Source organism: Nyctereutes procyonoides, unplaced genomic scaffold (genome assembly GCF_905146905.1).
Source record: "Nyctereutes procyonoides isolate TBG_1078 unplaced genomic scaffold, NYPRO_anot_genome, whole genome shotgun sequence".
Classification (NCBI taxonomy): Eukaryota; Metazoa; Chordata; class Mammalia; order Carnivora; family Canidae; genus Nyctereutes; species Nyctereutes procyonoides.
This window is the reverse complement of record NW_026575034.1, coordinates 19,401,725-19,424,381: the sequence shown is the minus strand read 5'-3', so window position 1 is coordinate 19,424,381 and position 22,657 is coordinate 19,401,725. Positions and strand designations below refer to the sequence as shown.

Below are 22,657 nucleotides of genomic sequence, written 5' to 3'. Positions count from 1 at the left end.
CTGGGCCTCCTCAGTTGGGAGCAGGGGCGGGCACCCCCGGGCACCCCCACCCTCGCGCACCGCAGCTGGGGCTCCGCAGAGCAGTTGTCTGGTCAAACAGCTCCCCCCAGTGGATGAGCCAATGTTTCCACCACAACTGGCCAACACACAGCAGCCTAGGGTGGGGGGTCCCCTACCGACCCTCCCATTCTCCCCCTTGTGGGGCTGTCACAGCTCGGGCCTCCTCTCTCCTCTGCTTTCCAAAGCTGGTTCCTGCTTGCTCCACCACGTCCCCAGCTGCTCCCCTCTGTCCCAGAGTGGCCTTTCCAAAGCACTGCTTTAATCCCGTTACCTTTCTAAGAACTCAGTTCCAGAATCCAGAGAGGACTCTGGATTAGCCTTAGCTGCACCCACAGCCCTTCTGAATCTTCAGCCTCACGAACCCCCTGTGTAGCCTGTGTGCCCGCCTCCTCCTCGCTGTAGCAGGTCTTTGCCCCCTTGGTCCCCCCTTCACAAGGCCAAGTTCTGCCTGTCAAGGCCCAGCAAGACCCCGCTTCCTTCAGGAAGCCCTCGCTGATGCGTTGGCTGGAGGTCCCTGGGCCCCGCTGCGCTGTCTGCCCTTCAGCCCGGGTCCCTCCTAGGACCCCCTGAAGTAGTGTGCCTTTCTCCCTTCGCACAGCCACACTCAGCACACACGCACCGAGCACCTGCTGTGGGCACACTCCCGTACAGCCCGGAGTCAGAACAAACCCTGGTCCTCAAGCTGCCCAGGCACTCCATGCTGCCACGCTCCCCATCCCCTCGCCCCTCCGTGTGTGCAGGCTAAGCGTGTTCCATGCTGGGCCAAGCAGAGCTGGAGATACAGGCATGAGTGTCAAGGTCCTTGTCAGAGGGTGCTGACAAGGGGTCGGGGGTACACCTCTGTTTCAAACAAGTGTGTGCTGAAAGTTACAGATGCTCCAACAGAAACTAGTTGTCATTTTTAATGGCGAGCTGGGGGAGGGGACAGGGAAGGCTTCCAGGAAGAGGGGCTATTTGGTTTTCAGCGATGAATCTGGTTCCCCAAGTACACCAGAGCGGGAAAAGGTGCTCCAGGCAAATGGCCTTGGAACATCCCAGTACATCCTAGCGAGTGCCCAAAGTTGCTAAGACTAGAGCAGAGTTTCCCAGCCTCCGCACCATTGTCACTTAGGGCTGGGTAATTTGTTGTGATGGCGCCTGTCTGGTGTGTTGTAGGATGGTGAGCAGCAGCCTCTACTCCCTAGACTCCAGCAACACCCCTCCTCTGGTTCTGATAAAAATGTCTCCAGATTTTGCCAAATGTTCCCTGGGGGACAAAACTGCCCCTCATTGAGAACTACTGGGGCCACAAAATGGGGTAAAAGTGGGAAGCCCAGGGAAGGAAAAACCTGGTGATGTCAAGCTGGAGTCAGATCAGGACAAGCCCTGTGAGCCAGGTCCCTGTGAGGACACGGGTGGCCAGGTGGGAGCTCGTGAAAGCAGGAGACAACGCAGGGGAAAATCTGTGTTAGAGAAAAACATGAGGGTGGGCTCTTACTCCTCATACTGTGCCCAGTGGAGTATCTTTCCCCAAGCAGGGCTTTGCTGAGGGTGCACTGAATACACAGATGGGTAAAGGCTTGCAGCCTCTCGCCCCCATGCACCCCTTCCTGCTGCACCCCATGCTCCCTCTGTGAGACCACCCATAGGCAGGGCACAGCTGCACTCAAATGATTTCTCTAGAGCTGGCTCACCCTCTTCTGTGCCCCTCACACATGCACGTGCACACATGCACACACCCAGTGACACCCACTGCAGCAACAATACTACAATACCAGTTATTGCGGAAAGGGAATGACTTGGAATTAAATGCCCAGGTCTGAACCCAGTTTCTCCACCTTCTGTTGGAATGACCTGGGGACAATAGCTTCATCTTAGAGCCTCTCCTCAGCTGTAACTTGGAGAACAAAATCCCCACGGAATCTCTGGCTTGTTATGAGAACGAAAGGAACTAAAGTGCAGGAAGCGTTTACCTGCTCCCAGGTAACGGAGCAGCGCGTCAGCCTGGCAGCGGACAGCCAAGGACGTGGTGGTCATTGTATCGCTTGGGTTTAGCAATGGGAAGAATTGCGGGAATAACTCCTGGAGCCTAGTCTCATTTGCAGGTTCAGATGCTTCTGTGCTAACCACCACCCGCTGCCAGATCAGAACAGGACTTGGCATTCAGAAGCTGCTAAGAAACCCAGGGCCCTTGCTTCCCTCTGTTGTGCAAAGCACAGGGAGTCCAGCATGGCTGGAGCCCGCCCGCCCTGTGGATTCGCGATGGCCCTAATGCCTCTTAACACCATTCCCATTTCAAGGGTCTCCTACAAAAGAAGGAAGAGTCCACATGGAGGGTGCCCGGGCCCTCTGGTAGGTCTGACTTTAGAACACTCTGGAGAGGGGAGAGTTGAAGAGAGTTACTGGGAGTTGACATGACCCCACTTGGGTTCTTCTGGAATTTTCTGCTTTTGCCAGTTCTGACCTCCCTGGGACACACAGAAGGCTGTTCCCACGTAGGGCTGGCCAAGGCCCTCCAACTGCTTAGCTGGACCCCCACAGAGCCACATGTCCTGAGCTATCTGCTTTGTCCCGAAGTTGATTTCATTACACTTTGGGGAAAGACACTGAAATGGAATCCCTTCAAGCCTCCCAAGCTAGGAGGCCTCTGAAAGCAGTCTGCTTCCAGCCCCTGAATGCTGCTTAGGCCCACGCCCAAGAGAGGAGCCATGTGCCCCCGGTGCATTACAAGGCACTTGTGAACACATCCCTGTTTAATGCGGTGAGGCGGGACTCACTCTGAAATAGATGAAAGGGACCAGGCAAATTTGCTTGGAACAAGGAAGGTATTAGTAAGTGAAAATCATCTCCTTGGTATAACCCAGTTTCTCCAGGTTAGGATGAGCAGCTGTCTGGATCAGGGGCATTGGGCCACACACCAGGATGAGCGTGGACTGCCCTGGAGGAGGGAGGTGCTCCTTGATCATGTTGGCGGTGATGTAGCCTGAGCTGTACTTCCAGCCTGAGAGTAAGCAATAGTAGAAAAAAGCTGTGAGGGTGCCGGGTGAAGCCCCTGACCCCAAGCCTCCTGCCACCCCCCTCCCAAAGAAGGGAGGCAAGGCTGCTCTCCAACATTTAGAAGTCTACACTGTTGTTCTCTGCAGAGAAGCGGGGAAGTTGAAGACGCGAGAGGCCCAGGAAGCTGTCTTCACTATGGACCCCAAAGCCCATGCTCACTCTGGGACTCTGAGTCCCCCAGGTGGTGGTGTCTGATGCACCAAGCATGGTCAGGGATGGAGGACACTACAGTGAGGTGCGGTGTGAATCAAGGCCTTGAGTTCGGACTGTGCCTGGTGGAGCAGGCCTCGGGGCTTGTGGCTTGGTTGGGGGGGCACCCTCTTCTGGGCAGTGAGCTATGTGACAAGGCTGGCACAGCTCACGAGGTAGGAGGGGCAGCCATGGAAGGCACAGGGCATGGGTTGCAGCTGGGTGCTGGCTAGGGTTGTAGCAGTGGGCTGGAGCTCAGCATATGAGACTGCTGTCCAGGAGAGGCTGGGTGGTAAGGGGGCATGGGGTCCATTGCCATATTAGATGCAGGGGGTGTGAAATCTCTGGGATGCCATGTCGAGTGTAGCATGGAGTCCTCAGTGTCCCTCGAGAACCTCCCGAGGTTCAATGTGCATATGGAGTGTTGCTGAGCTATCACACGCCTGCCCTTGATGGCTCTTACAAGCAGGTTGTTCCAAATCCTCTCTCCCTCAAGTTCCCTCCATTTCCTGTGCGGAGACAGAGCCAGGAAAGAAGGTCTCAGCTCCCCCTCCCCCCCAGCCCAGTCCTAAGAAGCAAACAAACCCAGGGACTACTTCCTGAGGTGGGTCAAGGGTTGGAGCTAAACCACAATGGGGACAACAGGGAACGTACCAACAGGAGGCCTGTCCAGGGTGTACCACAGGTCAAACTGGTCCGGATGAGTTCTGGCAACTTCTTCAAGCTCCCGTCTCACCAAGATATCCTCCTCTGTCTAGAAAAGAAGCCCCATGAGCAAAGCCCCACCAGGGCTGGACCACTTCTCCCCACACTGGGCACCTGGGCCAGCCCATTTCTGCCCAAGCTGCCCCCACTCAGTGGGAGTGCTCTCTCCCCACCCAGAACTTCTAGGGCAAAGGTTCTGTGGCAGCTCCTGCACCACCAGCCCTCTTTCCTGTGGGTGGAGGAGGTGGGAACCTCCCGCAGAGGTGATGACTGCCTTCCAGCTGGAAGACCAGGCAGGGCAGCCTCACTCAAGGTTCCCAGCACCCCGCCACCCCATCTACACTGAGCACCAGGTATGTCCACCCGGCTGGAACTCAGATGGAATCAGCCTCGTGTGCGCCCGGGATCTTCTGTGAAAAGTGCAAGCGGTGAAGGTGGTAACATATGAGGTACCACCTAACGGAACAGCACTGGAGAGCTAAAGCAGAGGAACACAAAGGTTGGAGCTTCATTTGGGGAAAGGGAGCAAAAACCAAAGAAACTTCTCAGGAGCTCAGAGGTACTGCACAGAGGACCTGGATCTTAAAACTCTTCACGATTCTTAATGCCAGCAATTCCACTTCTGGGATTCTACTTAAGAAAATAACCTAAAAGGACAAACAGTGTATGTTCTCATTCATTTGGGGAATATGAATAATAGTGAAAGGGAATATAAGGGAAGGGAGAAGAAATGTGTGGGAAATATCAGAAAGGGAGACAGAACATGAAGACTCCTAACTCTGGGAAACGAACTAGGGGTGGTGGAAGGGGAGGAGGGCGGGGGTGGAGGTGAATGGGTGATGGGCACTGAGGGGGGCACTTGACGAGATGAGCACTGGGTGTTATTCTGTATGTTGGTAAATTGAACACCAATAAAAATTAATTTATTTTAAAAAAAAAGAAAGAAAATAACCTAAAAGGCAACAGGCCTAGGCAATATCATTCATTTGGTCCTTTACAACTGTGAAAACAGGAAAAAAAAAATGTGAATGCAGAAGTTAGAGTAAATTATGGTACAACTTGATACAGACAAAAATATAGAGTTTTGATGGGAAGAAAATGCTTGTGTGGTAATACTGAGTGAAAAAACAAAGCAATATATAACTAATTGTAACTATATGGCACGTATAAAGAAAAGACAGAAAAGATGTCGAATATTTATATACTTCCGTATTTCCTGAAATTTCTACTGCAGGCATCTATGATGTTATATGCAGAAAAACAGAACTACACATTAAGAAAGGAAGGCCAGCTTAGTTCATAGGGGGGTGGGGGAGACAGTTAAAAAAATAAATGAGAAATCAGGCCTGGACTTAAAAAAAAAAAACAAAAAAAGCCAAAAACAAGTGGGAAACCAGGCATAGACTCCTTCACTCCTTCACAGCCACCCCTGGCCAAGCCCGCAAAGCACCCCTGTGGCTACAGACACCCCAGCAGCTAGAGCTCAAGCAGGGGAAGGACAAATGCGAGGTGCCACTCAGCAAACATTCCAGCCTACCGCTCCGAGCTTGGGTTCCCTTGGGCAGAACTGACCTGGTTGGCAAAGATGAGAGACATCCTGGTCCTGTCGTTGGGGTTCTTGGTGATGTGGCGAATGAGCTGCAGCATGGGCGTGATCCCTGGAACAGCAACAGGCAGGACACAGCTAGGGGCTCTCCCCCCTCTCCGATGCCCACAAGCCCTGGCCTGCAGGCCCTTAACAGCTTCCTTAGCTCCAATCCTACTTTTCTCGTGCCTGCCCCCAAAGCTCAAAGTGGAAAACTGCCCTGCATTTTGGTTTTCCCTTCTAACACAACAGTAAGTCCAAAGCCCTTTCTCGTGTTCACGTGGCAAGATGGAAGGAGCACTGGCTCTGAACTGGCTGTGTTTCACACCCAGCCTCCCCACTTGCCGTCTGAGCAGGGTGAGTGCAGTGCCTGTCTGAGCTCTTTAGTGTCCATGTTTGTACAACAGAATTAATGACAAGTAAATGTGGTTGTTTTTAAAGTGCCTATTATGGTGCCTGGCACGTTGTAGGCATCCGTACACATTGGTTCTATTCTCTCAGATATTCATTTTCAAGGGATGAGGAGTATCAGGCTTGACCTGGATCCAAGAGCCCTTGGGGGACCATGTTTGGGCCTATTTGGCTTGATCCCCAGACCCTTCCATGTTCCCTGGCCTGACTTCCTGGGCCAGCCACCCTGTTGGGTCAGGGGAGCAGGGCACGTGGGGTCAGTTTCCAGGCCTGTCATCAACCCTGCACCTGCATCTAAAACAGCCATGGAAGGATCTCCTCTAGGATCAAATGACTCCAAAATTCCAAAGCCCCAGAAGCCTCTTACCTGTGCCCCCAGCGATCATTCCCAGGTGACTGACCAGCTTCTTTTCAGGCTCACTTGTTTTGTATGGCTTGATTGAAAAGTTCCCTGGAAACAAAGAGGACCCCTCTGACTTCTGGAGCTCTTGCCTGAAAACTTGCCAAAGATCACTGGCTCTTCTTGGGACTCCCCGGTGGAAAGTCCACTTGAGGAAGTGGCCACACCATTCTCAACCAGAGAAGCGAGTCAAGGTGGCCCCTCCACCAGCCCCACTGCCCTGGTGCATGAAGTGGAAATAGACCCTGGGCTTCCTTGAGGACTCACTGAGCCTCTTCTTCGGAGGGAGGAGGGAGGAGGGAGGCCTCACACAGCACTCTGCCACCGCAGTGAGTGAGCGAGTCAGTGGTGATGTGTGCATAAATAAACAAGTGTGGATGCCATCCAACCATCCACTGTGCAGCATTAGGAGGCACCTTTTATGTATCAGGCATCGTGCTGGAGATCCAGTCTCCATGAGGAAACACCCCAGCACTCCCCTGCCTTAATGAAGCTTACAATCTCATCAAGTGTGTGTGCTGTTGGTGAACCTATGAAGACCTAAGGACAAGTCCACAGGACCCAACCCTGAGAAGTTTTCTACAACAATGGAACAACCACAGGAATCTTCCTCCTTCCAGCAGGAGGCCCAGTGTGACACTCCTGCCCCCCCTACCTGGCCCATTATAGAAGAGGCGACCAGTTGGCCCTCGAAAAAGGATGGTGTCCCCAATCTTCATGTTCTCCAAGTACTGAGTCATCTTCCCCCCTTCTGGATAATTGGGGTGCACATTTTTGAAGTAGACCTGAAAAATAAGGCAGCCTGATTTTTATACCCTCAGACCTGAGACCACAGCTGCATACAATTCAAAATTCCATTTGCCACTGGAGAAAAAACTTGGTATTCACAGTTGCTCTAAGCACCCCTGAAGACTTCACCAAGTCATCAACTGCACAGTTAAATGACCCTTCTGGAAAGCCCTTCCCAGGGTATGTGTCCCTTCTCCACCCTACCACCTTTAATAGGTGTGTGAGGGTGAAGCAGCTGGACAGGGTGGGCCCCACTTACCTTTATAATCAAGTCCACAAAGCCTCGGTCATCATCACTGGACACAGGCGTGTAAGCCCTGACCACCATAACGCCATCAATTTTGGCCAAGAGATGGACATAGTTACCTACAGAAAAGGCCTCCAATGTTAAATCTGAGCACAGCCAGCCTCAACAGGACCCGGGGTTCCCATAAAGGACTGAGCTTCAGGGAGGTGAACACACAGTCTGGCAGGGTGCCCAGGAGCAGGGCCAAGCAGGGAGGGGCCTCAAACCAGGACGCCTGGGTCCTAGGCCTGCTCTTATCATGCTGCATACTACCCTGGGCAAGTCACTTGACCCCTCTGGGTGGGTGGCGATGACATGCCTGCCCTGCCTCCATCCCAGTGGAGCTGTGAGCTTCACGTGCATGCTTACTGTGTCAAGGGACTCTCCAGAACAGGAAGAGCTTGGTAATGTTGGAGACTGAGTATCAGAAGTAACAGAAAGGTGTGTTTCCCTTTTAGAGCAAAATATGTTGCCTTCACAAAATCATTTCTTCCTGAGCTGGGTGGATCACTGCGGTCTGTGAACGAATCACGGCCCCCCGGTCTGCCTCGTGCTGCCCAGCACAGGGCTAGCCTAGGCTCACAGGCACGCTGGGTCCCAGGACTTGGACACCACAGACCAGGAGTTCTACGAAGAGTACTGTCTTCCAGGCCTATGGCTCTGCTTGGGGGGCAGCAGTAAAGTTTTGAGCCATGGAATTCTGCTCCTCCGGCGTGGAACCAAATGGACCAGGGATGGCCACACAGCCGTGGATCATGTCACTACACCCCAGTGCCCCAGGATGGGCAGGGCCGCTCAGGTCGCTGCTGGATCTAAGGTGGGACACTTCGGTGACCACAGCAAAGAGTGGAGTGGGCAGGAATGCCAGCAAGAGCTGCCAGGAGACAGAGGCAAGACGAAGCTCTGTGCCATCAGAGGGAGTAGAAAGTGATGCGGGAAAGATGGGACATGCAGCTGGAAAGGGAGACGGGGAGAGAGAGAGAGAGAGAGAAGGAGAAGGGGGATAAGAGCTGCTTGGGAGTGTAAGCCCTGGGAGTCCCTGCCGCCGTCTCTGAGGAGGCCCTGAAGCCTGAGCTACAAATGCTCCAGGTTAAGAAGGGCCAGGACTTGGGACGCCTGGGTGGCTCAGCGGTTGAGCGTCTGCCTTTGGCTCAGGGTGTGATTCTGGGGTCCTGGGATCCAGTCCCGCATCAGGCTCCCTGTGGGGAGCCTGCTTCTCCCTCTGCGCCTCTGTCTGTCTCCCATGAATAAATAAATAAAATCTTTTTTTTAAAAAAAGAACAGGCCCTATACCAGAATTAAGCTGAAGGAAAGAGACAGAAGAAAGGACAGGCCCAGCGACTCTGGCTGTGGCCTGGCTGTGCATCCAGAACAGGCAGAAATAAATGCCTGAGAACAAAGGTGAACCCGGAGACCTCAGAAAGGCTCTTTCAGATGCAGCCAACCTGGGCGCAGTCCCCGAGAAAATGGGGCTGCCCTGGCAGGCCCCATATCCCACCTACTTCATTTCAGCTGAGCTGGGAAGCTTTTTTTTTTGTTTTTGTTTTTGTTTTTGTTTTTTTTGAGCTGGGAAGCTCTTGTAGCCGACTGTCCGAGAAGCCTCTGAACTGCCTCTGCACTGCCTACACCAGGGCGAAGGAGGGCGTGAGTGACAGCAGATTCTAAGAAATTCTATTTCTCATTGTCTTTCATTCTTTTAGCCTTCTGGCCAACAGGACTGACCTCACAGGCCAGGCAGAGGGCTGGAAGGCAGGCTGACACCGAGCTCTCATGAATGGAGACAGAGAAAGCAGGAGGCTCAGGGGCCAGGCTGGCTGCCTGGTGGGTAATTTCATGACCTGACAGGAGAGGTCAAGGTCCTGCGTCCTACACACACAGGACAAGTAGGTCATGGATTAGGGTCTCCACCAGGCTGGCAAGCAGCACTAGCAGTCTGTACAGAGCTCCGAATCCCCAGGCTGTGGACCCAGCAGAGGTTTTCCACTTTCCTAAGGGGGACTTGGGCATCTGCTGGTGTCACAGACTAGAAGTGGGATAACTCAGAGTCTAGGACCGCTAGGACTGGTTATTCACAATGGTCCCTCCTTGTGTGGGTCTGAGGTCCCGGCTGAAAAGACATACCGTGCAGGGAAGAAAACACCTGACTCCCTCCTGCCTCCCCACACATTTTGGGCCTTTCTCCCATCTATAGGTGACATGAGCTCCTTCCATCCCCCACACGTACAGCACTTTGCACTTTCTCAGTTTTCACATCCATCAGTCACTTTACCTTCACAACCCAAGAGGCAGGTAGGCCTGGAAAACCTCATTTCATAGATCAAGGCTCAGAGAGGTTGAAGGACTTGCCTAAGGTTGCCCAGAAGGAGCCTGTGATGAGATATTAGACCTTCTGATTCTAGATTCACTTCTTTCCATGCTCACTTGAGACATCACTTCTGTGTCAGCCCAAATCAAACAATGAGAAAGGAAATGGACAGTCCCCAAGCCCATTTCCCTACATCTCTGAGCTCACCTATCTTAGGAAAGGTGTCAGGACAACCTCCACACCCCAGCCGAGTTGTGGAGTGCCTGCAAGGCCCAGTCCTGGTGATAACCCGAAATTCCACTCACCTATAGGAAGCCCCAAGACATGGTCTGATGAGGGCAGCCCAAAACGGAACCTCCAGGTGTTGTGGCTGATTTGCTATAAAACAAAACAAAGCTGGCTCTGTCAGCTTTACAAAAGCCTTTCTGGGCAACTCAGATGCCTGGGAAAGGAGCTCTACTTCGTAGTCTCCCAGTACATACACACACACACACACACACACACACACACACACACACACACGCAGTGCGAGGCAAACTGGAGGGCATGAAAGGCCTGTCCCACTGCTCTGCCTTCCCAGCCAGCACATTCCCCACCACTCTTGACCTCTTCTCTCTCACAGGCCGACAGTGGAGCGGCTGGGCTGACTCCATTACCTCCTTCTCAATCAAGGGCAGCGGGTACTTGGCTTCAGAGTCCTGTAAGGTGATCTGTTTCCTCCTTGAGTTCATGTTCCTCAGGGCCAACAGGACCACTGTGACCCCAATGACAGTGATGGCAAGGAGCAAGGATGGGTCCTAGCCAGACACAATGTGAGCAGGGCACTTCAGGTCCTGGGCAGGACAGTGCTCAGGCACAGCAGCACCCTCCCCCAAGGGCACAGAAGAAGCTGGGCTGTGCCCAGAAAAAAAAAAAAACCAGACAGAGGGAAAGGTAATAAAACAGAATGCAGGGCGCCTGGTTGCCTCCAGACGGCTGGGCGCAGGTCATGATCTCAGGGTCCTGGGATCCAGCACGGCTCCCTGCTCAGCCTGCTTCTCCGCCGCCCCCCCCCCCATCCCCATGCACTGTCTTAAATAAATAAAATCTTAAAACAAAAGCAGAATGCAAGCTGAGCCCATGGTGGATCTGGAGGGTAAAGAGCAATCAGCAGCAAATCAGACAAGGCCAGGCCGAATTAATGTCACCAGGCCCTTCCTATTCATCTGTCTCCAATCTGGTATATCCAAGGGTGCAAGTGTGCAAGTCCTGGGAGTCCCCTCCTTGAGGTGATGGCATTCCTTTTTCTTTATTTCTTTTCTTTCTTTTCTTTTCTTCCTTCCTTCCTTTTTTTTTTTTTTTTTTTCTGAGAGAGAGGGAGATCGAGGTGGGGGACGGGAATGACAGGGAGAGAGAATTCTAAGCAGACCCCACTGCCCAGCACCTCAGTCTGACGTGGGGCTCTATCTCAGGACCCTGGGATCATGACTTGAGCCGAAATCAAGAGTGAGAAGCTTAACCCACTGAGCTACTCAGGCACCCCGGATGGCACTGCTTCTAACCCACAATCTAAAATGAATGTCCCAGCCCCCCAAGACAAAACTAATGAGGGGGATAGGCGCTGTGCCCTCCAGCAGGTGGTTGCTGCGGAGAGCTAGGTAGAGGATGGGGCTCACTACCCGCTACTCCCCCAACCAGGTTCGGGCGGGCTGGGGCTGGAGTGAGTACCTCCGACTTGGGGGTGCTCCAGTACCTTAGCGCCTCCGGACACACCAGCACCCTCCGGGGCGGCGAAGGAGGCCGGACGCTCACCTGCAGCCCCTCTGGCGGGCTCTCGGCCCCGCCCCGCCTCCGGCCCTGCCCCGGCCCCGCCCCGGCCCCGCACCCCCAGCCGGCCCTGCTGGGACCCGAGGAGGACCGCGGCGCCCGGCTCCCCGCCCCCGCCCCGCCCCGCCGGCCCTCGCCCTCGCCCTCGCCCTCGCCCGCCAGGCCCGCCCGGGGCCCCGTCGGACTTCCGCGGCCTCGCCCCGCCGCGCCCCGGGCACCCACCCGGATGGAGACGCCGAACAGGTCGTAGTGCGGCCGGCTGCTGGGCCGCGGCGCGTCGGGGCCGAACGGGGCGCGCCCGCCGCTCCCCTGGCGGACCGGGAAGGCCTGGCCGACGCGCGGGCCGACGGCGGGGGAGGCGCTCGGCTGGCAACGCGCTCCCGGCCGCTCCCGGCCGCTCCCGCGCAACCCCCCGTGACCCCTCCTCGCGCCCCGCGCCCCGCACAGCCCCCGCCCCCCTCTGCGCACCCCCGTGACCCCTCCTCGCGCCCCGCGCCCCCCACAGCCCCCGCCCCCCTCTGCGCACCCCCGTGACCCCTCCTCGCGCCCCGCGCAGCCCCCGCCCCCCTCTGCACACCCCCGTGACCCCTCCTCGCGCCCCGCGCCCCCCACAGCCCCCGCCCCCTCTGCGGACCCCCCGTAACCCCTCCTCGCGCCCTGCGCCCCACACAGCCCCCGCCCCCTCTGCGCACCCCCGTGACCCCTCCTCGCGCCCCGCGCCCCCCACAGCCCCCGCCCCTCTGCGCACCCCCGTAACCCCTCCTCGTGCTCCGCGCCCCGCACCGCCCCCGCCCCCTCCGCGCATCCCCGTAACCCCTCCTCGCGCCCCGCGCCCCGCACAGCCCCCGCCCCCTCTGCGCACCCCCGTAACCCTTCCTCGTGCCCCGCACCCCGCACAGCCCCCGCCCCCCTCTGCGCACCCCCGTGACCCCTCCTCGTGCCCCGCGCCCCGCACCGCCCCCGCCCCTTCTGCGCACCCCCCGTAACCCCTCCTCGTGCCCCGCGCCCCGCACCGCCCCCGCCCCCTCCGCGCATCCCCGTAACCCCTCCTCGCGCCCCGCGCAGCCCCCGCCCCCTCTGCGCACCCCCGTAACCCTTCCTCGTGCCCCGCGCCCCGCACCCCGCACAGCCCCCGCCCCCCTCTGCTCCCCCCCGTGACCCCTCCTCGTGCCCCGCGCCCCCCACAGCCCCCGTCCCCTCCGAGCATCCCCTGTAACCCCTCCGTGTACCCCCCGTGACCCCGCCCTGCGCCCCCGCACCGCGCACAGCACACACCCCGCCCCCCCCCCCGCCGGCCCCGCAGAGCTGAGCTCTCCGCACGCGCCCAGCGGCGTGACCAAGGGGGCCTGGGCGCCCGGTTCCTAGCGGCCGCCCCGGCGTGTGTTCGTGCCGTCTCCATCCTGCCCCCTCCCAGCGCTCCCTGAGCCGCCCGACCGAGAACTTCCTCTCTGCGCCGTGTCCGAGCTGTGCCCAGGTGGGAGAGAGGGAGAGGGGCGCCCAGTGGGAGGAAGGGGATGCTGGTGAAAGGAGCGGGCGTCCAGGCCGGCTCGGAGAGCACAGGGATGTATTCGACGCGCGTAGTGAGCTCCTCCGGGGGCCTGGCCCAGCGCTGGGTGCTTGCCCGACGGGTGTGGAGGAGTTAACTCCTGTTCAAAGCGCCCATCGATGTGTTCTCTACTGGAGAGAGAGAGGACAGTACCCAACACCAGATCCGCAGGAGGCTGAATGGCAGGCATAGACGGTTATGGGGGTTCATCGCAGCACGGGTCAGAACGCCGGTAAGCCCCTCCCCATGGGTACTCCCCGTGCTGGTGGGTAAATCCCTGCCTGCTGGACCTGATGGAAACAGAGAAGCCAAGAAATGGATTCCCGCCCCAGCCCCAGCCCCCAAACCCACGCCAGCACAGGCGCATACTTAGTGGACACCTCCCTATTATTTTAAGATATGTTCATTATTGACAATCTAATAAGTGTTCAGTGATGGCTTGTGAACCTAATAGCTGAGAAGTTTGAACATCCTTCATATGTGTATTTCCCATGGTGGTTTTTTTTTTTCCTGAAAAAAATACCTGCTCATGACTTTTGGCCGTTTTTCTCTTGGGTTGTCTTTCCTTACTAATTTTTAGGGGTCTTTTATATATCAGACACCACTTCTTTGTCAGTTATATCAACTACAAATATTTTCTCCTGGTATGCAACTTTCTCCCCTCCCTCCCTCCCTTCCTTCCTTTTTTTCCCTTCTTTCCCTCCTCCCTCCCCTTCTCTCTGTCTTTTGATGAATTGCAGGGTTTTTTTTTTCTTAAAAAGATTATTTATTTATGAGAGACATAGAGACATAGGCAGAGGGAGAAGCAGGCTCCCTGCAGGGAGCCCCATGCGGGACTCCATCCCAGGACCCCAGGATCAGGACCTGAGCCAAAGGCAGACGCTCAACCACTGAGCCACCCAGGTGCCCCTGAATTTGTAATTTCAATGTAGTCAAATGCATCAATCTCCAATCTTTTGCCTTTATGGTTAGTGCTTTGTGTGGCTTGTCTAGTCCTATGCAAGATCATAAAGATACTATTTTTTCTGAAGACTTAAAAGTTTTTCCTTTAACAGTTACGCCTCTCAACCCCCTGGAACTGATTTCTGTATATGATGCAAAGCAGGGATCCTACTTAATTTTTTCCATGTGGGTAATGTGTAGTGTCAGTAATATTTGTTGACTTACTCAGGCCTGGTCACTAACCTGCAATGCCACCCCTGTCATGTATCAGTTTTCATGTATGTCTGAGTCTGGTTCTGGTCTTCCTACTCCCTTTGATCTGGTGGCCCAACCCCTCTGCCAATACCATACTGCTCTAATTACAGTAGTTTATTAGGACTGTTTGTGTCTTTCACTCCTACATTCTTTGGGTCTCAGTTCAAATATCACTTCTCCCTTAGAGGTGCCTAATCCAATCCTCCAATTAAGTCGATGTACACATTATATTCTATTCATGCCTTTTAACTTCAGTTTGTAATTATACATCTTGAATATTTAATTGTTAAATGGTTGACTCTTGTGTTAGTCTAGAAGTCCCATTATGGCAGAGACCTTGTTTCTCCAGGGCTGAGCACAATTGACTGTCACACGGATAACATTTAATAAATAAATAATGAATGAATGAATGAATGAATGAATGCCTCTCTGTGCTGCAACATTTAGCACATTGCCCGGCACATGGGAGATGCTCCTGGAGAAGGAGCAAGAACAGTCCTTTCCATCAGTGCCCCTTTTTTGCTTAATTTGTTTCCATAAGACATGTCAGCGGATGACATACTCTGTATCTTCCCTGTTTGCTTACTCTTTCCCTCTACTACAGTGTAAGCTCCAGGAGGACAGGACTTGCTGTGTCTGGTTTAGGTCCTGTTGTTTCCCAAGCCTCCGATCAGTGCCTGGCAATTGGTAGGGGCTCGATAAACATTTATAGAATGAATGAGTGAATGAAGAATGAACTTAATTTTCTCCCTCCGATTCAATCAATTGTTCTTTATTTTTGGCTGTAGAATCGTTGGGCACGTCAGTTTTTCCTGTGGCTCTCTTAGTGGTTGCCTCTACCCTCCATTCCCCCTACTTATTTTCCCTCCGTGTTACCGGAGAGGCAGCAGACATCCCCCTTGGTTAACCTTTGGAGCAGGATAAAAGGCAGGCGTTTTTCTGGGCTCTTGGAATTCCAAGAAGGCAGTGCTTCCCCTCTCTCCTTGGCACCCCTGCACACTCTGGCTGCGCCCCTTGCATGCCCATGTTCCGCCTGGTTTGGCTCATCTTTTACTACTTTGCTGAAACAGACTGTGAGCACATGTCTCGCTGTCTCAATCTGCAGCTTGGTAATAGGGCCTGGCAAAGAGGCGGTGCTCAGAGAGTGCTGAAAAAAAGAATGAATGTCTGTTGTCACTGTTTTAGGATGTAGGAGACTGACCCACAAGACAGCTTCTCCAGTGGGGGGACCAGCCACCTTCACTACTGAGATTCCCCCAGGGCCACGTCGAAGCTCCAGGAGCCTTTGCTCTCTAAACAATATCCAGGCTGTTGTGGGCTTTTCATTAGCTTTTTGACCTTGACAATGATTTCTTTCCATTTTGCCCCTGAACAGATGACCACCTAGTAAGTCTACACTGTGGTAGATTGGATAATGCCCTTCCCCAAACATGCCCACATGTTTGTGGATGTGGGCAGAACTTGTGGATGCTGCCTTCTATGGCAAAAGGGGCTCTGTTGCTGTAACTTCAAGATCTCAAGATGAGACTATCCTGGATTGTCCGATGGGCAGGATGTGATCGCAATATTCCTTTTAAGAGGGACGCAGCAGGAGACAAGAAGGCAATGTGATGCCAGAAGCAGCCCTTGAATGACACATTTTGAAGATGGAGGGAGGGTCTCCAAACCAAGAGATGCAGGTGGCCACTGGAAGTGGAAAAAAGCAAGAGAAAGCATTCCTCCTGAGAGCCTTTGCAAGGGACCCGCCCTGCTGATACCCTGACTTTAACCCAGTGGAACTGATTTTATATTCCCGGCTTCCAAAACCATAAGAGGATGATGCATTTGTGCTGTTTAAAGTCAGCAAAGTTGTGGTAATTCATTATAGCAGCGATGGTAAACTAATACACTCAATGAACTATTATTTTTGTCTCATAGGGCTTGTTTGTTTATACTTGGATTTCTTCCAGAAACAGATTTCCCGTGATTTGAATCAGAAAAGCCAGGAAGTGCTCCTCCGCTCTGGTGCCAATGCTCTTGCTGCTCCGGCTGTGTGACTCCCTTCTGCTGTGAACCACCTTCCTCAGCAACCTCCTGCTCCTGGCCATGTCTTCAGCTTGTTTTCCTCGCCAGGCCACAAGAGCGGCCCACTTACTCCATCCCTTCCTCCTCACCCTGTCGCTGGCTTGGGGTGACATTGTGCTTTGTGCATTGTGTGAAAATGTCATCCTGAACAAAGGGTCTCAGCAGAAAAATCCCCGTTGACTGGGGTGAGCTTTAGGAGAGAACACTGATGAAACACCTAACCCGCTCCAAACAGCTGATGCCATGAATGTAAAACATTGCTTGAATTGGAGTTTCCTTGGTTTTCCTCTTCAAGGATTTTATTTATTTATTTTTAATAAATTAATTTTTATTGGTGTTCAATTTACCAACATACAGAATAACACCCAGTGCTCATCGCGTCAAGTGTCCCCCTCAGTGCCCCTCACCCATTCACCCCCACCCCCCGCCCTCCTCCCCTTCCACCACCCCTAGTTCGTTTCCCAGAGTTAGGAGTCTTTATGTTCTGTCTCCGTTTCTGATATTTCCCACACATTTCTTCTCCCTTCCCTTATATTCCCTTTCACTATTATTCATATTCCCCAAATGAATGAGAACATACACTGTTTGTCCTTCTCCGATTGACTTACTTCACTCAGCATAATACCCTCCAGTTCCATCCACGTTGAAGCAACACTTCTGAAAGAAATTGAGGAAGACACAAAGAGATGGAAAAATATTCCATGCTCATGGATTGGCAGAATTAATATTGTGAAAATGTCAATGTTACCCAGGGCAATTTACACATTTAATGCAATCCCTATCAAAATACCGTGGACTTTCTTCAGAGAGTTAGAACAAATTATTTTAAGATTTGTGTGGAATCAGAAAAGACCCTGAATAGCCAGGGGAATTTTAAAAAAGAAAACCATATCTGGGGGCATCACAATGCCAGATTTCAGGTTGTACTACAAAGCTGTGGTCATCAAGACAGTGTGGTACTGGCACAAAAACAGACACATAGATCAATGGAACAGAATAGAGAACCCAGAAGTGGACCCTGAACTTTATGGTCAACTAATATTCGATAAAGGAGGAAAGACGATCCACTGGAAGAAAGACAGTCTCTTCAATAAATGGTGCTGGGAAAATTGGACATCCACATGCAGAAGAATGAAACTAGACCACTCTCTTGCACCATACACAAAGATAAACTCAAAATGGATGAAAGATCTAAATGTGAGACAAGATTCCATCAAAATCCTAGAGGAGAACACAGGCAACACCCTTTCTGAACTTGGCCACAGTAACTTCTTGCAAGATACATCCACGAAGGCAAAAGAAACAAAAGCAAAAATGAACTATTGGGACTTCATCAAGATAAGAACCTCTTCAAGGATTTTAAACTAACGTGTATTGTGTATTGATACCCCCACAATGCCCTGAAGGTGGGCAGAGAGCAATAATAACACTTTGCTTTCCCAGCCTTGATTTGTATCACAGAAATATGGCATGGGAAACCTTACATAGGCCTGATGGAATAAGACCGTATAAAGGCAAGAGTCTTGAGACACTGGGAATGAGCCAAATTTGCCAGAAACAGGTGTGTTTGGGAAGAGTCAAAAGAACAGCTTGCAGAGTCCTCTGCCCTTTTGCCCTCCCCGCACCCAGGGGGCCCCTCCTGAGCAGCTAACATCTGCAGAGCTATGCCAGCAAAGCTAGTGAAGCCCTCTCCAGTGTTTACAGCAGTTGCTTCAACTCTTCCCAAACTGCATCTGTTGTGGGTGGAGGGCAGGGTTAGAGCCTCCAGAGGAGAGCAGTTTGTGAGTTTGCAGCTTGGACTGTGGGGACAACAGGGAATTAATGGGGCAGCAAATGCAGTTTATAGGGCAGAGGTCCGCCTGCACAGATGGGTTGGGGCTGCTAGCCTGTGGCCAGTAGCCTCAGACCTATAACAGGGGACAAGGTGGGCCTTTAGGAAGTGGACGGGGTTGGGCAGGGTAGGGAAGTGTCCAAAAGAAACAAAGGGAAGCATGTCCTTCTCCTCTTGGAACATAACCAGGACTTTGGTTGCTCATGGACTTCCAGAGACACACGTGTCTACTATGTGGGGGCACTGGGTGAGCCTCATTACAACCCAGGGCATTATTTATAAATGTGTGATTGAGGACAGTAGGAAACACTTGAGTCTGACCACATTGATTAGAGTGCCGGATTCTGTGGACGGCTCTACCATGTGTCTGTGGTTAAGCAATCTACGGCCCGAGCCATTGTCTTATAGTCTATCCTAAAGAGAGAGAGTATTAACATGATATATGTCTGTATGGAGCCTGAGAGAAGGGAAATCAGACAGAAGGGCTGCACCACTTATTTGGGCAAAGGACTTGGTCACTGAACTTCAGTTTCTTCATCTGTAAAATTAGGGTCAATAATACTGCCTACTTCTCAGGTTTATTGAGAGGCTTGTAAGAAATAATGCATATAAGTGGTTTGGCCCAGAGTACATAATAAATGCTGACTCCTATTAGCTTTTACCTATGCAATCACCTGAGTTAGGGACCTGGGAGTCATTTTTGTATGTGTGATTTTTTTTCTTTCTTCCATTTTAAACCTAGTTGGTCATCCAAGCTTGTTGATTCTGTAACACAGTGTTTCTTGAACCTGTTTTTCCCTCCTGTCACTCTTGTAGTCCCCATCATATTTCTTCTGGCCTCTCGTTTCTATGAATCTCTTCAGCTGTTTCCTGCCTCCATTCTCTCCTGCCATCCAGCCATCCTGTTGACTTCTGCCAGATTAATAATTCCTTTTTAGTACAAGTCTGGTCTTTTTGTTTCTCCTCCACACTTCAATGGCAATCATTCCCATCATCTGACCATAAGACAGAGTCCAACCTTCTTTCTACCCATCACAGCTGGGATTTAAGCTGTAATTTCAAATAATCTCCCTTCAGTTCCCCCTGCCAAAGCACCAGCCACACAGAACTTCACTTTTTGCCTTAGTCTTTCTGATCCTTCATTCCTGCCAGCTTCCCTGAATGGAATGACTTCCCTTCTCTGCTTCCCTGACAAGCTTCTGATTCCTTTAAGAGCCAGCATACATGTCTAATCCTGAACTAGGCCTTCCCTGATACTCCTAGGAAGCCACTCACTCCTCCATGCTCCGTCTACACTAATGCTCACATCTGTTATAGCATTTCTCCCCCTGTACTGGGGCATCTGAACATGGCTCTCGAAGCCTTTGAGCGAAATCAGGGGTTGGGTTTTATTTGCTTTTGCATCCCCGCCTAACTATAAGTCCAATGAGAAGATGATGCTCAATGAAGACTTGTGCATGACCATATAAAAGAATGAATGAAATGAGTGATTGATCATACGGTAGGGGAGGGTGGCACAGCACCAGAGTGGTGTGGAATTGGCCACTGGTTCTCCAAGACAGGTGACATGGTGGTAGGGGAAAAATCACCAGGCTTATCTGAACTAGGTCCATGCTCTGTCTCACATAGCAGTGCGTGACTCTCACTTCAATTTTATAAGCCTCAGTTTCTTTTTCTGGGTATGGGGTAAGTCCTCACCTTTTCACACCACATGGGCAGTGTGAGAAGCAATTGACGGAGGTGTAAGAGGAAGGAGTCTGTGAAGTACCGCAGGCTATAAGGTTTCAAAGATCCTTGTGTGAAGGCTCGTCGCAGCCCCACATGACTGCCCCCAGCCCATGGCTGTGCACACCCTGGAGGCAGGCAGCCCTTGGCTTCTCTCAGGCAGATGGATGAATGTATGAATTAAACTGAAGCAGATTGGCCAGCTGCAGTGATGCCAAATCATTCCACAGTGATGCTGTAGGAGGTAGGGTGCAGTACAATGTGCTTGATGGACCTTTTCTGGTAAGACAAAAAAGGAGCCTTAAATAGACCCAATGAAGATGGGAGGCACATGGAGTATGGGTGCTTGGACTTCCCTCCAGGGGGAAACAGCCTGAAGTTTGGGTAGCTGGTCACCATGTGGGATGGTGTCTGACTCACCCTTGTGTTGCAAGTACCCAGCATGGCACCAGGTGGATGTGGGCCTCAGGGAGGATTTCCTAAGTGACTGTTGTTCAATCTGCAGTCTTGTTGGGGCTGGAAACAAGGAAAGGCTGGCCTACAGACAAATCTTCAGCAGGCTTCCAGAAAAAGAAGAGGGCCTCCATTGTGAGGCTAGACACAATGGACAAGCTTGGCATTGGCTCTTGAATCCTCCCCTATTTCTCTGACTTGTAAAGGGAAAGTAAATTCAGTCCAAAGCCCATACTCCATGCTCAAAACATCTATGGCCAACCACCAAATAGCATTATGAACCTGAAGATCTAGCAGGGCTTTGGCAGCCACAGTGACATGCCTAGTGGCCAGGCTGGCTGGGCAGAAGGGAGGCTCTGAGGGCTCTTACCTGAGGGGAGTATTTGGCCAAATCATGGATTCTTGCATTCATCACCCAGGCAGCTGCATGCTGGCTGTTCCCTGGAAAATCAGAGGAAAAGGAATCTCCAGATATGGCCTCATTAAAATATGTGGGGTTATGAGGTAGCTCTCTAAGGTGCCATGGAATCAGAGTAGGTTAGCAAAGCCACCATTTTGGCCATTGCAATGGAAGCAACAGCCTACCCAGTGGTAGGGCAAGGCTCTAGAGAATGTTCTCTTTTCTATGTATATAAAAGGTTCTGGGGCTCAGAAACATGAAGCAATCTAGTCTGTCTGACATCACTGGATGAGTTAAGAGCTCTAATGGGAACATAATCAAGTCTTGCAGCTTCATTTTAATGTCAGCACAGATTATAGCTATGCCCATTAGTCATCTGTAGGAACTCGCTCAGAGGCACAGTCCCCAGCCCCTGTGCAGCTTGCCTATCCAGGTCAGCTGAAATGACTCAGTAGGGTGCAAAGGGCATGGATTCAGTAGAAGAATGTCTCTGTCTTCTAAAATAAAAAAAATCTCTACTAGTCTAATTTTTTTAAATAAGGATTTAATAAAGGGGCACCTGCCATGTTCTGGGCACTGCAGTGGGAGCTGGGGATAGAATGATAAATAAATCTTGCTGAGCATTGTAATGAGACTCCTCAGAAAACATTGGACCTGGTTTAGGCTGGGGAAAAAAAATGGCTTTTCTGACTGCACCCCCATGGTGGTCAAGAGAAGGAGCCACTGCCGCCACACCTTGCAAAGATTTTCTACCTAAGGCATCTCTGCATCATGAGGTCCAAGAAGACAGGACAAAAAGACTCAGATTGCTTCTAGCTTCTATGCCTTCTCATTAAAAGGAATATTCTCTCTCAACACTCTATGTTCCGTGTGTCAGTTTATAAAACTAAAAAAAAAAAAAAACTAAAAATAAGATGCTTGAACTTTCTCTCGACAAACTGTCAAAATGGCAAACTCTAAGTTTCCCAACCCCCTCTAGGCTTGCTCCACTCACCATATTTTCCACATGGACCAGGATGTGGCACATGTATGTCAGTGAATGTCATGGACCAAACAAGGAAAAGAGAAAGTCCAGCACTTCCCAGTGCTCACTGGCATTAAAACATAGCAGTACACAGACTTTTTCTAGTGGATGGATCTTGTGAGTCAGACCATAGTTTGGCATACTAGCATTTCCACTAAATGAATCAATTTAGATGGGAACTTTGCTTCTTGTGACCAGAAATATTTCAATGTTGCTTTGAGCAGAATGGACAATGACCCCATCCCATTCAGCTCTGCGTGATGGCTTCTTTTGGTGTGTCAACCTGGCTAAGCCATGGCCTCCAGCTACTCAATTAAAAACAAGAATCTAGGTGTCACTGTAAAGGGATTTTTGCAGATGAAATAAAAGTCTCTAATCAGTTAACTTTACGTAAGGAAGATCATCCTGAATAATCTGGGTGGGCCTGACTTAGTTGGAAAGCCCTTAAGAACAGAGCTGAAGCTTCCCCCAAAAAAGAGAAGAAATTCTGCCCGGGGGGAAAATAACCTTCCTCCCATGCCTATGGAATTCCAGGATCCCGTGATCTCTTTCTGATTGCCTGCCCAATGGATTTAATTGCTTGGTCACCCCCCCCCCCCACAATCATGTCAGCCAGTGTATTAACTTGCAAGGCTTGCTGTAACAAAATATCACAAACCAGATGGCTCAGAAGAACAGAAATTTATTGTGTCATAGTTCCGGGGGCTGTAGGTTGGAGATCAAGGTGTTAGTATGGTTGGTTCCTTCTGAGGGTGCTAATGGTGCCTGTCGCCCAGCTTCCAGTGGTTTGCTGGTCCACTGGTGTTCCTTGGCTTGTAGATGATGCATCACCCAGTCTCCACCTT

At 51.9% G+C, this 22,657-nt stretch overlaps 1 protein-coding gene across 4 annotated transcripts; it reads right to left on the bottom strand.

Annotated features, from left to right (window-relative positions):
* Positions 1–140: 140 nt before the first annotated feature.
* Positions 141–13,340, bottom strand: LOC129504931 (NADH-cytochrome b5 reductase 2). Of its 4 annotated transcripts, none has more exons than XM_055317819.1 (9): positions 13,272–13,340; positions 10,423–10,563; positions 10,072–10,144; positions 7,435–7,541; positions 7,042–7,171; positions 6,354–6,437; positions 5,563–5,648; positions 3,940–4,039; positions 141–3,040 (listed from the first exon to the last, which is right to left on the bottom strand). In XM_055317819.1, exons 1-9 carry the CDS (start codon positions 13,326–13,328, stop codon positions 2,868–2,870), a joined length of 951 nt encoding a protein of 316 aa, XP_055173794.1. In that variant the 5' UTR covers positions 13,329–13,340; the 3' UTR covers positions 141–2,867. The 4 variants fall into 4 exon arrangements, with proteins under 4 accessions (XP_055173794.1, XP_055173797.1, XP_055173795.1 ...); XM_055317822.1 differs by lacking the exon at positions 13,272–13,340 and adding an exon at positions 11,795–11,987; XM_055317820.1 differs by lacking the exon at positions 13,272–13,340 and adding an exon at positions 11,499–11,576.
* Between the last annotated feature and the right edge of the window lie 9,317 nt (positions 13,341–22,657).

Excerpts from the sequence above, each read along its gene's own strand:
- LOC129504931 (XM_055317819.1), bottom strand. The coding sequence starts at position 13,328 with ATGAACCCCCATAACCGTCTATGCCTGCCATTCAGCCTCCTGCGGATC. Across the intron at positions 7,172-7,434 it reads TTGTGGACTTGATTATAAAG|GTCTACTTCAAAAATGTGCA; the intron begins GTAAGTGGGGCC and ends CTTATTTTTCAG. Across the intron at positions 5,649-6,353 it reads AATGATCGCTGGGGGCACAG|GGATCACGCCCATGCTGCAG; the intron begins GTAAGAGGCTTC and ends TTGCTGTTCCAG.